We start from the raw sequence: 14,725 nt of genomic DNA, 5'->3' as shown, positions 1-14,725 counted from the left end.
GAAAGAATAATTACAGTTTTTCTCAGTCGCTTTGGTGCATTTCTCAGAACAGAAATGAAATTCTCAAAACTACTTGTTCAACCTCCACATCACTTGTGTACATCATAAAAGCAGTTTCTCAGTCATTTGAACAAGTTGTGATTCCTTTGGTACATTCATGCAACTGATTATGTACATTTGTCTGTGGTTTCCTACATTTTCAGTTGCTAATATCATGTTGCTCAAAATGTATTATATAGTTCTCTCTGCTACACTGTAAAAAAAGAGAAACGCCATGGAGACGGCTTATGGTAGAGAAATGAACATTCAATTCATGGGCAACAGCTCTGGTGGACATTCCTGCAGTCAGCATGCCAATTGCACGCTCCCTCAAAACTTGCGACATCTGTGGCATTGTGCTGTGTGATAAAACTGCACATTTTAGAGTGGCCTTTTATTGTGGCCAGCCTAAGGCACACCTGTGCAATAATCACGCTGTCTAATCAGCATGTTGATATGCCACACCTGTGAGGTGGATGGATTATCTCGGCAAAGGAGAAGTGCTCACTAACACAGATTTAGACAGATTTGTGAACAATATTTGAGAGAAATAGGCCTTTTGTGTACATAGAAAAAGTCTTAGATCTTTGAGTTCAGCTCATGAAAAATGGGGGCAAAAACAAAAGTGTTGCGTTTATAATTTTGTTCAGGGTAGTTGTCATAGACTGTCAAACATATTTTCTACACATTTCTATTATTATTATTCTATTATTCTATTATTATTGACTTTTTGTAAATTTGCCATGAATTGTGCAATTGAATCTTGACTCTCACTAATGAAGAGCATATAGATCAACCAATTATAACCAGTTCTCTGAAATAGCTCAAAGGTGCATCTCATGACCCTTCGATCAGAAAGCATATATAGACAGAGCACAACACAAGAGTTACAAACTCTCACAGTGGATGAACATCCAGAAAGCGATCCGGGTCAACAGCCGAGAGGAAGAAGAGGAGTAAAGATGCATGTAGGGCTGCAACTAACGATTATTTTAATAATCGATTAATCTGTCGATTATATTTTCGATTAATCGATGAATCGGATTAAAAAACCAAAAACAAGGCATTCATTTCCAACCCTTTATTCAAAAACAGAACTAAAATATTTAGAAAGTGCACAAACACGTTGCTCCTTGAACATCCCTGAGCTGTTATAATAATAATAAAATGAAATAAAAATGGACTAACACAAAAAACATACACATGTATGCTTTACATCTGCCAAATATATAGACTTTTTTTTTTTAAATAAAGTGCCACCTGAGCTGCCAGAACAACAGGGGCGTGTCTAGAACATTTTAAATGGGGGGGCCAGTCTGGGGCACTGCCTCAAAAGAGGGTGGCCGGGGGGAGGGGTTGGATACACGATGTTAATAGGCCTATATTATATAGGCTATTAATTGCACAGTGTGAGATTCATTGGTACTCACAGAACTTTGTGAGATCGCGATGAACAAAGAGTGACAGCTTTATTGGTTATGAGCGCTCTTTGCAAGCTTTCTAGGCAATCCATTTAAAATGTAGAACTTTGTTTTTTGCCCACACACATGTTGCAACGTTTTGGGAATGACATCTGCATATTTATGCAGGATTCGCTCTCGAAGTATCAGCATATTGATAGTAATAGAAGGGACAAAATATGTGAAAATGTGCATTAAGAGAGCACCCCCACTTATTTCAGAAGCAGCCTTGGTGATTATTTCTGGAACCTGGTTGATATGCTTCTATAACTATATACAAAAACAACAAAATACAAATGTACTACATAAAATAATTTAATAAATGCATATTTACAATTTAAGCACTTAACTAAAATAAGTATTAATAAAATTAATAACTAGAGAAGGCTAACTATATTCAGCTTGCTTCCATTTAGTGAGGAAAGCCTAGTCTTCACTTGAATTAGAAAAAAAAAAAAGCCCTGGCCACCACGTAGACACGCACCTGCAGAACAATAAATAATTTATAAAAAATAAAGAACAATACAAATCAGAAAATTTAACAGGATTTGTTTGAATGTCAGAACTTGTTCTCTACACTACACTGCAGACGCACACACTCGCAGACGCACACACTGACAGACGCACACACTGACACACACACACACACACACACACACTTACTTTGTTCAGACACTTTGCATTGCAGTTAACTCACTTTTTCTGTTTATTTAGTGTGAAATGCTCCCACACCTTGGATGACTTGGGTCGCACGGACTTCTCTGCCTCCGCCATGTATCTTTCCTCTACCTCCGCTCGTTTTTTATTTTAGCTCCGCCCTGTCTATGAGGCGCCGAACTCTGCTAGCATCCGAGCGCGAGAGAGTGTTCACTCCGCTCCGCGCTCGTTTTTTTTTTTTTTTTTTTTTAAATAATCAAACGTCTCCGCGTCGCGCGACACAACGAATCGATTATCAAATTCGTTGCCAACTCTTTTAGTAATCGATTTTTATCGATTTAATCGATTCGTTGTTGCAGCCCTAGATGCATGGTGGAAGGGTACAGAGGCAAAACAGAGGAAGAGGCCATATCAGATGAAATAAGGGCCACTATTGTGGACCATGTTGTCAATCATGGCCTCACAATGGCTGAAGGGTGCAGCTAAACATTGAGAGATCGATCATATCCTCAATTATTCAAGCATTTTGAAACAGTCTCTTTCAGTCAATATCCCACATACAGTAATATGTAAATTTGTACATTTGAAATGGATATATGGCATAAGAAGCACAGCCTTCTGCATTTCAGTACAGTAACTGTCATCCAAACTGTTGCCATGGTTCACAGCTGGTAATACTAACAGAGTGCAGTGTTATATTGACAACATGACCAAGCATTTTGACTATCTTGTTTGTGAACAATGACACAAGGACTTTTCATTCTGATGGCACTGATATGTTCATTGACATAAATACTTACTTTTGAGAGATGAACTAAAGATTTTGAGTAAATTGCAGGCTTTTGCAGGAAATCCATTGTGGAGTGCTGTTTGTACGAATTGTTTTGAGAAATGCACATACTTCTTTGCAAATATTAAGGATGATTCGAGAAATGCACCAAAGTGACTGAGAAAAACTCATTTTCACGGTTTGATTTTTTTAAGTGTATTTTTGTACTATATACATATTTGGACTTGATGCCCACTGTAAAATCTAAAACAAAACCAGCTGAGATTCCCTGAATTAGACAAATCAGAGGCATCCCTAATTCACTTCAAAGTGGAAAAAGTGACATGGGACGCGTTTAATGCCATGCCGGTGACATCATTGCAACAGAGCGGCGTGACGTCCCAATTGGATCGGCCAATCAGCGCTCGCTCCGCGCACGCACAGCTGGGAAGAGTTTAAAAAAGATTGTGGAAAAGAAGATGTGGCCCAAACCTTCCCACATGATCGGACAGTTGGACTAGAGGTTCCAGATCTAACTTTATATCGCCATCCTCGCGTCTGAGTCTGTTGAAAAGCGCAATGACAACGCATTTCAAGAGCGGGCCTGCTTTTGGACTGTCTGCGGAGATCAAGAGTAAGGTAGGCGTCTGCTTTGATTGACAGCTGTCAAAGATGCGCGGCAGCGCGTGCGCTACTGAAGTTATCGTTTATTCTGTAATATAGCCTATACCAGGAATTTGTATAATTATTTTAAAGTGTTGACATCATTTCAAATACAGGGTGTGAATTTATGGGAGAGAGTTATGGGGATCAATCCAAACCAACTAATTAAAGTCTGCATCAAAGTAAGCAAAACAAAAGGGCAAGGAAAAAAGGATCTTAAAAGTGTAACCTTTCAAACAGAATGTCACTAACCAAAATAATAATAATAATAATAATAATAATAATAGTAAAACAAAAATAAGAGTACAAGTTTAGTACGTTCGGTAATAACAGAAATAAGTTTCCATAGCAACACTTCACCGCTAGACCACTTTCTGTTTGGATTATTATCAGACGGTAAATCGACAAAACGTACGGTTATTTTCACTTTATTAAAGGTTAAATTGTACAAATATGATAATTGTTTTGTTTTAAACGCCTTAAAAATGTGAATGTTTAGCTAGCTGTGCTAGAGACGCCTTAGCAGGCTATAATTCGTGATGAGAAAACAGACTACTTTATAATATTTTCACACTGAAGACGGTCGAGTGGTAACGTTAAATAATATAAATTTCGTCAATAAAGTGCAAAAGTAAAGTGTGATGGGTAGTGACGTCCATAACAAAGATGAAATTATGGATGGGTAACTGTTAACCATAAACTCGCCGCAGCTTCTGGCTAAACTTTACTAACTTACCAGAACTTTATCAAATATTGTATTTTGTGACACCTAGCACTCAGTAATTATGAGAATGAAGGTGCAAATTGATATTTAGTTGATTTAAGTCAAATTTGCACATTGTTTTGATGAAGTTGCATCTATAAAATGGCAAAAACCATGTCAATCATATTGAAATATTTGATAGCTTTGCTTGTAATGTCATCCCTCAGTCATAGCTTTTGTCCTTGACATAATTTTATTGATTCCTCCGTCAAACTTCTGCCACATTTACTTCCATCGTAGTCTTAGTGGTCCACTTTTAAAAATACCTCACATTTTGGCTTTTTGCCTTGAGCTGTCATCGATATCCCGCTTCCTGAGCACCACACATATTCTCTGGATTACCAGAAGCCCTGCTGCACAATTTCAGGTGTCATGCTGTGGGTTTTGCGTGTCATTGGTATTATGTCAGGAGTGTCTTCCTGAGCTCTAGGTATGTGGTTTTCGGGCCCCATATAAGGAAGAGTTGTGTTCACTCACAATATCTGAGAAGAGGAGCATGTTGTAAACAGTTTAGAATAAGGAGGAGCAGAAGTTTTTTTGGCAAGGTTCTCTCAATGTTATGAACAAACATTTTTCCTGTAACATTAATTCAAAGTTATCTGGTCTTCTATAATGTTCTTAAAATGTTAGCACAAAAACATTATATATACATTGTTTATGGAACATTTTTCTGAAACATTTTAGTTGGACGTTCATGTTAATGTTTAATGACTTAATATTGTCTTTAAGTAAAAACTGGATGTTTTAATTTGAGCTTTCAGAGAACATTCAGAAAAATATCTTAACATTAAATAAAATAACTTAATAACTTAACCCTGTGGTTCCATGATGAAGAACCTTTAACATCCTTGTAAGCCATTCCATTACATAAAAGGGAAACAATTCTTTGCACTCTTAAAAATAAAACTCCCAAAAGGTTTTAAAAAACGTTTCGTAGCAATTCAGTAGAAGAACCATTCTGGGTTCCCAAAAGCCTTTCAATCAACAGAACCATTTTGCTTTTCTTAGTGTGAAGAACATTTAAATAAGGTCAGAAATTTACATTAGACTTGGTCTTTTTAACCTTCGTTATGCACCAATGAAAGACTTCTTACCCTCTTAAAAATAAAGCTTCCAAAAGGGTATTTTTGCAGTAATGCCATAGAAGAACCATGCTGGGTTCCTAAAAGAACTTCTCAGTGAACAGTTCTTAAAATAAACATTTTTTATTTTCTTAGTGTGAAGAATATTTTAATAACCTATAAAGAACCATTTGTATAACAATGAGATTCCATGGATGTTAAAGGTTCTTCATGGAACCACAGATTCTTTATTTTTAGGAGTTAGAACTCATATACAATGAAACTGCTAAAAATAAATGTCAATGTACAACATGCAGGTATTTCTAGTATAACCAAGGGTATAAAGGAATGTTATCCAGGCAGTCTGTGACAGAATCCCTGCTTTAAAAAAATCCAGTCTTGGCATGGCCTCTACAGAGTTAGACTGAGGTCTGTTCCAGATGTCCAGAATGAGAGAAAAACAATAAATCAAGCTCTAAGCAGAATTCCTTGGACGGTTATGAGTGCTATCAGTCTTGGCGTTCTTTTACAGGACACATTTAGCGTGTGCTACGTACGTCACTTCACACGAGTAGACAGGAGCGAGAAGAAACGATAGCTAAAAAATCAGAATGGAGGGATGATTGGATGAGACACGCAGTTGTGGGTGGAGAAGTGACATGGAGGACAGAAAGAGAGAAAAGGCCAACAATAACACTGATTTAAAGTTACAGAGTTTGTTTGGCTTTCACACCAGCGCACCAAACTTGGGAGAAACAGCTCTCTCAGATCTCTTTCTCCCTCTCTCTCTCTCTCTCTCTTCCTTCTTTTTTCTGTCTTGTTCTTCCTTTATTAGAAATACTTCAGGAGTGAAAGACTGAGATCTATTGCGTTGCTGTTTAGAGTAAATATTTTGCCAACACTGCAATACAATGAAGGAGACAATTCAAGTTTTTGAATGTCCCCAGCATTCCCAAACTTATATTTTATATTCCACTTCTTCTTTTCCTTTACAGCTCTACAGTCAGCCACAGACATAATGTTTTATATTGTAAGAAATCCATCTGATGAGCTGAGACAAAGAGAAACATTATAAATAACTTATGGAGTTTATTTGGACGAAACATGTTAGAAAATTGTAATTTTCTTCAGGAAAATGATTTGGATCAAGAGCAAATATGCATGTCTTGTCATTCATCTGTTTTTAATCAACATTGAGATTATTTTCAAATTTATACTGTATAAGCTACCATTCACAAGCTTGGAGTCACTAAGATTTTTTCTTTTGAAAGAGGTTAATACTCCAGAAAACACGCAAAATATTAAGCAGCAAAACTGTTTTCAACACTGATAATTATCGGAAATGATTTTTGAGCATCAGATCAGCATATTAGAATGATTTCTGAAGGATCATGTGACACTGAAGATTAGAGGAATGATGCTGAAAATTCAGCTTTACATCACAGGAATAGATTACATTTTAAGATATGTATTTCAATTTAAAAGTTATTTTAAATTATAATAAGATTTTATAATATCACTGTCTTTTCCTGTTTTTTTTTTTTCAAGTAAATTCAGCCTTGTTGGGCAGAAGACACTTATTTCAAAAACATTAAAAAGTCTTATTGACCCCAAACCGTAGTTTGTATGTGTGAGTAAAAGTGTATTATTTTATATTTTTAAAAGTGTTTATTTTATTTGACTGTTATTTTTAATTTAGCTAGTCTTGCAGTGCAATTAATTAATTAAAAGCTGTATGTGTAATAATTCTTTTTAAAAAAAGTATTGTAGATTATATACATTCTGCAAGGCAGATGTGTCGTAATGTTTTGACCTTTGACCTCCAGCTGGCCCACAAATATGACCCACAAAAGGAGGAGGAGCTAAGAATGTGGCTCAATGAGGTCACAGGCCGCAAACTTCCCGAGAACTTCATGGAGGGACTGAAAGATGGAGTTATACTCTGCGAGTGAGCAATTCCCTCATTCATTCAAAGACCTTAATATAACAGATTATTCAAAGAATGCTATCAATCACTCATTTCTTCATGTTTACTATTTATGCACAGGCTTATCAACACTCTTCAGCCCGGTTCTGTAAGAAAGATCAACAACTCTCCTCAAAACTGGCATCAGGTGAGCAAGAATATCACATTCTCATGTTTATCTGGGGGTTGGCTGTTCCAGTTCAGGTCCAGGAGGAGGCGCTGGCACTGTAAAATCTGATCTACATGGGAAATCGAAGGAAATGTTTTCTGTTTTCAGTATTTATACTCGCGTTAAAATTTTAGAAGAACTTCACACTATGTAGAAGGAAGTTCAGCCCATTGTTTAGATGTGTGAGTGAAAACCAAGTTGTAAAACATTTTGAAGGCCTTATTGTGGGATGAGACAGAAATCTGTAACCTATTTCAGGTTTTTTTGGTTTCTTTATTCAAAAGTTAAATGCAGTTAACACAGTTACAAGTTCTTTGTGAAATAGAATGCTTGTATCATTCAAACAATATAATAAGCGCTGATCTTCTCTTCCAAATACAAACAGGGTTTCTGGTGCCTTTGGAATCAGTTGTGCGTACTTTCAGAATTCTGACAAATCACAGAGCATGTCACTTTATTCTTGGTTTGGCTTTGTTTTTTGCAGCTGGAAAATATTGGTAATTTCGTCCGAGCCATTCAAGAGTATGGAATGAAGCCACATGATATATTTGAGGCCAACGACCTGTTTGAGAATGTCAACCACACTCAGGTCCAGTGCACACTTATTACACTGGCTGGGATGGTGAGTCACACATTATGCATTTTAATACAGAAATGATAAGGACTAAGTCAAGACTGAAGACTAAGAACTTCTGTAATATTCTTACTTTTTATTTCAAAAGTTCATAGTAAGGAGATTCATATGTGACCCTGGACCACGAAACCAGACATAAGGGTAAATTTGTCGAAATTGAGATTTATACATCATCTGAAAGCTGAATAAATAAGCTTTCCATTGATGTATGGTTTGTTAGGACAATATTTGAAAATCTGGAATCCGAGGGTGTTTTGATATATTTACTAAATATCTTCATGGAACATGATCTTTACTTAGTATCCTAATGATTTTTGGCATAAAAGAAAAATCTATAATTTTGACCCATACAATGTATTTTTGGCTATTGCTACAAATATACCCCAGCGACTTAAGACTGGTTTTGTGGTCCAGGGTCACATAATGGAGTGTTTAACTGTTAGCAGAGAGATTAACATCTGGTATTTGAGCTGGATGATCAATCGTTTTCCCACAAACCAACAATCAAGCAAACACCAAAAAAGGAATCTGAAAAAAGGAATTTGTTTTTTATATGAAATAATAACATCCAATACTTTCATCTCTTAAATGGAAAATGTCTGGTTCCTTTATTATTTACTTTGATTTATTTGTCATTATTTTGAAATGCAGGCAAAATCTAAAGGCGTGCATTCTAAATATGATATTGGAGTGAAATATGCAGAGAAACAACAACGCAAATTTGCTCCTGAGAAACTTAAGGAGGGACGCAATATTATTGGTCTGCAGGTCAGTAGTTCATCAGTACTAAACCTTTTTCTTTGTATATAAAAAATAAATGAAATAAGGCTTTAATTAAATAAATAATGAAAAAAGGTAAATAATGCCCGTTACTGTGATTTTTTTTTTTTTTTTTTTTTTTTTTTTTTTTTTAATTAAATCAAATCAAATTCAATGGTATCTGTTATATATTAGCATATTAATATTATTTTATATATGCAGCATTTGTATTTTTTAATATTTATTGAAATGTTGTTTTTATTTATACATTATATAGTGTCATTATATTTTATACTAATGTTTTTTAAATTATACACTGCATTTCAATTTTGTTTGTTATTAATACTTATTATTCAACAAAGATACATTAAATTGATTAAAAGTGACAGTAAAGACATTTGTTACAAAAATAATTATATTTCAAATAAATGCTGTTATTTTGAACTTTCTATTCATCAAGAATCCTGAAAAAAGTACCACAAAAATCCTGGAAAAAAAAAGGTACCACAAAAATATTAAGCAGTGAAAACCTTTTTCAGTATTGATAATAATAACGAATGTTTCTTGAGCAGCAAATCAGTATATTAGAATGATTTCTGAAGGATCATGTGACACTGAAGACTGGAGTAATCATGCTGAAATACAGCTTTAAATTACAGGAATAAATTACATTTGAATACCTAATCAAATATAAAACGGTTATTTGAAATTGTAATAATATCTTACAATATTACTGTTTTTACTGTATTTTTGATCAAATAAATGCAACCCCGGTGAGGCTTCTTCAAATACATTTAATTAATTAACAAAAAAGTTAATTATTCCAAACCACTAACCCATAGTTTAACAGTAGTGTATGTTATATAATTTCATTTTTATTTCACAAGACATTCTTTATCTATAACATCTTCACAGTTATTTTGTTCTCACTCATTTGCGTTTTTAGATGGGCACCAATAAGTTTGCCAGTCAAAAGGGCATGACATCTTACGGCACACGGCGTCACCTCTATGACCCAAAGACGGGTATGGAGAATCCTCTGGACCAAGCAACAATCAGCCTGCAGATGGGCACCAACAAAGGAGCCAGTCAGGTGCTCAAAACGGTTTCATAATTTCATGCTATTAATGTTTTAAAATTCCTAGTAATGTTCAGAAATTACTCAAGATGTTGCTTATTTCTTTCCCTTTTCCTCCTCTGCAGTCCGGCATGACGGCCCCCGGCACCAAGCGCCAGATCTTCGATAAGAAGCTGGACATGGAGATGTGCGACACCTCTACCGTCTCGCTGCAGATGGGCACCAATAAAGTGGCATCCCAGACTGGCATGACGGTGTACGGTCTGCCGCGTCAGGTGTACGACAGCAAGTACTGCTCCAGCCCTAATGACTACATCAACAACGGCCCGGACTCAGAGATGGATGGATATCAGTATTCTGACTAGGATGAACAGACAGCTGCCAGCACACTGCTTTTCAAAATTCACTGCACTATTTTTTATATTCCAAATTCATGTCAACCTGTAGGATCAGCTTGAACTGTTTCCTGACATCACAGCCACCGATCAAAGCTGAGCACTTCAGTGACTGACCGTTCGTAGAAAAAAACTTAGGGGGAATGTCTTTGGGTTTTTGTCTTTTACCCACAGGCTTTACATGCTTCTCACTTATGTAGTTTTATTATTATTATTTTTCCAGTTTTATTAGATTTTATCTCCTGCATGGCCCAGTTTTCTTATATGAAAAAATAATGCAGATGATAAATGTGGAGATATTATTTATGATGCCTCAGAGTTACATATACACTACTGGTCGAAAGTTTATAATCATTTAGATTTCTTAATGTTTTTAAAATAAGTATCTTATGTTCACCAAAGCTGCATTTATTTGATTAAAAATACAGTAAAACAATGAAATATTACAATTCAAAATAATTGTGTTCTGTTTGAATATATTGTAAAATGTATTTTTTTCTTGTGATGTAAAGCTGTATTTCAGCATCATTACTCCAGTCTTCAGTGTCACGTGATCCTTCACAAATCATTCTAATATGCTGATTTGCTGCTTAGTTATTATTGGTGCTCAGTTGTATTAATGGTTCTTATTATTATCATATTTTTGCTGCTTAATATTTTTGTGGAAACTGTGATACATTTATTTGAAACAAATATTTTGTAGCATTATAAATGTCTTTACTGTCACTTTTGATCAATTTAACGTATCCTTTCTTGAAAAAAAGTATTAATTTTAAGAATTGCACCGTACATTTTTGAATGGCAGAGTATTGTTTAAAAAAACTACATTTTTTATGGACCAAAAACTCAACATTGATAAAAAAAAAAGAAAAAGGAAATGTTTCTTGAGCAGCAAATCAGCATATCAGAATGATTTCTGAAGGATCACGTGAGACTGAAGACTGGAGTAATGATGCTGAAAATTCAGCCTTGCATCACATTACATTTTAAAATATATAACAATAGAAAACTGTGATAATATTTCACAGTATTACCGTTTACAGTATTTTTGATCAAATAAATGCAATCTTGATGAGCAAGAGACTTCCTAAAAAAAAAAAAAAAGGTAAAAAATATCTGTTATTCCAAACTTCTGCCCCATAGTGTATTTAGTCACACCAGCAGCTTTTAATAGGTTCCATGATGCTCTTTTGATTGGATGGAGGAAGAGGAAATCCACCAGACGCCCCACTACCGGCAAAGAGATTGTCTGGGTTTTTTATTGATGTTGTCATTCAACTATAAGCTTCAAAACAACATTTAAATAGTCAAATAATAATGTTGATTTTGCATAATTGTTTGAAAGGGTGTAAACCCTGCTCCAGTACACCTGCTTGTACTTCTCAAGCAATTCTGATTAGCTAATTCAGACGTGTTAAATAGAGTTGCAAGAACTTGAGACTCCTGCCCTAAACGCTGATTCATTGACATGAACACTAGCGGAGGATGTTGATCCAGGGCATGTCCTCACGTCCTGCTGGGGTAAACATAGTGAGCTTCTTTATTCATCATAAAACGTGCGTGTGGAGTTATTACTAAGAAAATGAGAAAACCAAAATGAAAGCGAGAGGAAGCTAAAATCTCAAGGTCTCAGTGTATGAAGTGAGAAGTACATGTCTTTTGTAGTGCAGAATAGTATTTCATCAAGCTACAGATTTCCCACAAAGCAGTTTATCTACATTATTCAAAGACATTTTAATAATTAAGCTAGTATAAGGACTGTTTATTGGTAGGATTTGGGCAGTCTGGCCAATATATATATATATATATATATATATATATATACACACTAAAAATCTGTTTCAGTTTATCCTTTATAAAAGGAAACTGACAAAGAGAGTAGGCGGATAAATGGAGAACTAACTACTGTTAAGTTTTTTTTTCAATATCTACTGTGAAAAATCATGTGAACCAAAACTGCATGACTTAAATTGTAATGGCACTTTTTTTTTTTTTGAAAAATGACTCACTCCCAATAGTTATATAGAAATGATTTAGTAAACTTGCGTATATATGAGTGTTACCGCTTTTAGCCTGCCAAAACTGATTCTCAATTATGAAAGTGAAATTATGCAAAAATACAAGACAAGACCTGCTTATGATTTAGGATGGTTGTGAGTCTACGTATAAAATAAGTTTTAATGTGCAGAGTTAATATATTTAGCTATTTAAAAAATAAAAAAAACTTTAGACATGACTAGATCTCACTCTCATGCAAATCAATCGTTGAAGACATTACAGTCTTTCATATTTAATTTCTATATCAGTGTGTTAAGGATTGTCATTGTTTTGCATTACTGCTGGAACCAGCTGAACACAAGATTATAAAACGGTGAATTACTTTCTTTTTAAAAACATTTCTCACAGAACGTGATGTAGCGTGTCCCTTTTGCATTAATGCTTCTAATGTCTTTATTTATAAGGCTTACCAACAAAGGCTGAGCAAGTGAAAACTAATAAATCACTATTTTCAAATTACTTGTCTTTATTTTCCATGAGTACTGGTTAAAAACAGATTTGTTTTGTTATGAACATTACATTTGAACTGATTCCACAACAAGCCAGTTTCCCACAAGAGAGAACATGCAAATGTTTTATTGACGCTACATGGCCTTATAAAAACCTAAATTGTAAAAAAACAAGACAAACTAAAAGATTAGAAAAATGAAAACAGAAATAAAACAGCTACTTTGAAATTAACTTCATTGCATTTTCTAAGCACTTCTGTAACACTAGACAAAAGGGAAAAACTGAAATTTAATTCCTCATCTCAGTGTTGCCTGAACCTTTATTAGATTATTCTCTCAGCTTCAATACAAGACTGAACAGTGAATCAATACAGGAGTTTAAAACAAACAAACAAAAAAAGTCTTTGAGTGTATTTGGTCGTCTGTGACATTTGACCCAGCAAAACTACTGATTGGCTGCTTCACAAGCATCTATCCAATCACTGTACACGTCCACCGGCTCTGAGAGATCTGAGAGAGTGATTAAGGACAAGACCGACATCACATTAAACTAATAATTCACCCCAAAATTTGCTGAAAATGTTTACTGAGAAATGTTAACTAAGAAACTTTGTTTCTTACAAACACAATTGATGGACTGGAGTGGTGTGGATTATTGTGATGTTTTTATCAGCTGTTTGGACTCTCATTCTGACGGCACCCATTCACTGCAGAGGATCCATTGATGAACAAGGGATGAAATGCTACATTTCTCCAAATCTGTTCTGATGAAGAAAAACTTATGTACATCTTGAATGGCCTGTGGGTGAGTAAACTGTCAGCAAATTCATATTTTTGGATGAACTATTCCTTTAATAATATACATCATGTAATACAGTTTTGAGAAGGATACAAGTTATTGGTGTCTGGAATTCCTCTAGACACACAGTACAGGATATTATCCCCGTATTTCGACTTCGTTCCCTAGAATAAAGTAGAATTGTTGTGCATTAGTGATAGTTTTGTTAAATCTTTTAGTAACACTTAAATATTTTATCCTTACATCTTAACGTCACATGATTTCTCGTGGTTACAGAAGGGGCAGGTAAACTGGGTGTCCAGGTTTCCCGTCATCTTTTTCTTGGGAGGGGGTTTTCTCTTTGACTTTCTGCGTCCCATCTTTTGCTTCATGGAGGAAAAAGCACAAAGAAAATTAGACGAAATATACTTTACAACAATCTTTGAACATTAACTGAAGGAGCCGCTTGTGTCAAATATACACAATCAACAGAAGTAACAGGCTTTTGCAATCATGAGGTTTACAACAAACACAGATCATGGTAACCTTTAAGTAACAACATTTAGCATCTAAAAATAATGTAAAATTTATGGACAATCTTTCTAACAAACAGATCAAACCACGCTGACTGTGCATTTTGTCTTAAAACTGACAACAATAATACAGATTTAGATTTAAACTGTAGTATATCTAGCTGGTAACGTTATGCTTCTAATGTTTATTTTTATATTACGATATTTAGAGGTGCTCTGAGATTTTAGAGGTAACATGAACAAGGAAAAACAAATAAACACAATCAGTAAAATAGAAATACAATGAAAACCCGCGTAAACCATATGGTCAAAACACTCACGATAAATATACAAGCACTTAAACATTTAAGACATTATGCTTTCTGGGAAAAACAAATCTCTTACCAAACTGTGATTAATGTGAGGTGAAACCAGCACACAGCGCCTACAAATATTAAACAGAAGATTTACTTCCGCTCGGTCAAATGTCCCTGCGGTTTATATCCGGATCGGAT

The 14,725-nt window shown here is 34.9% G+C and overlaps 2 protein-coding genes across 2 annotated transcripts; one reads left to right on the top strand and one right to left on the bottom strand.

Annotated features, from left to right (window-relative positions):
* The first annotated feature begins 3,348 nt into the window (after positions 1–3,348).
* LOC306864797 (calponin-1-like) lies at positions 3,349–11,502 on the top strand. The gene is made up of 7 exons (XM_079409031.1): positions 3,349–3,564; positions 7,239–7,360; positions 7,460–7,526; positions 8,032–8,169; positions 8,833–8,949; positions 9,887–10,033; positions 10,144–11,502. Exons 1-7 carry the CDS (start codon positions 3,505–3,507, stop codon positions 10,381–10,383), a joined length of 891 nt encoding a protein of 296 aa, XP_079265157.1. The 5' UTR covers positions 3,349–3,504; the 3' UTR covers positions 10,384–11,502.
* A 1,412-nt stretch (positions 11,503–12,914) lies between these two features.
* Positions 12,915–14,695, bottom strand: LOC306864807 (transcription elongation factor 1 homolog). Its single transcript, XM_079409042.1, has 4 exons — positions 14,616–14,695; positions 13,963–14,084; positions 13,813–13,883; positions 12,915–13,430 (listed from the first exon to the last, which is right to left on the bottom strand). The coding sequence occupies exons 2-4, from the start codon at positions 14,076–14,078 to the stop codon at positions 13,366–13,368; spliced, it is 252 nt and encodes an 83-aa protein (XP_079265168.1). The 5' UTR covers positions 14,079–14,084; positions 14,616–14,695; the 3' UTR covers positions 12,915–13,365.
* Positions 14,696–14,725: the final 30 nt, after the last annotated feature.

The sequence above is a fragment of the Barbus barbus genome (genome assembly GCF_936440315.1).
Source record: "Barbus barbus genome assembly, chromosome: 4".
Classification (NCBI taxonomy): domain Eukaryota; kingdom Metazoa; phylum Chordata; class Actinopteri; order Cypriniformes; family Cyprinidae; genus Barbus; species Barbus barbus.
The sequence above is the reverse complement of the archived record's forward strand: the minus strand, read 5'-3'. Positions and strand labels throughout refer to the sequence as shown.

Bases quoted from the DNA above. Each gene is read 5' to 3' on its own strand.
- LOC306864797 (XM_079409031.1), top strand. From the start codon at position 3,505: ATGACAACGCATTTCAAGAGCGGGCCTGCTTTTGGACTGTCTGCGGAG. The intron at 7,361-7,459 runs GTGAGCAATTCC...ATTTATGCACAG, and splicing joins GATGGAGTTATACTCTGCGA to GCTTATCAACACTCTTCAGC. The intron at 8,950-9,886 runs GTCAGTAGTTCA...TTGCGTTTTTAG, and splicing joins GCAATATTATTGGTCTGCAG to ATGGGCACCAATAAGTTTGC.
- LOC306864807 (XM_079409042.1), bottom strand. From the start codon at position 14,078: ATGGGACGCAGAAAGTCAAAGAGAAAACCCCCTCCCAAGAAAAAGATG. The intron at 13,884-13,962 runs GTAAGGATAAAA...ACTTTATTCTAG, and splicing joins AAATCATGTGACGTTAAGAT to GGAACGAAGTCGAAATACGG. The intron at 13,431-13,812 runs GTATCCTTCTCA...TCACTCTCTCAG, and splicing joins ATTCCAGACACCAATAACTT to ATCTCTCAGAGCCGGTGGAC.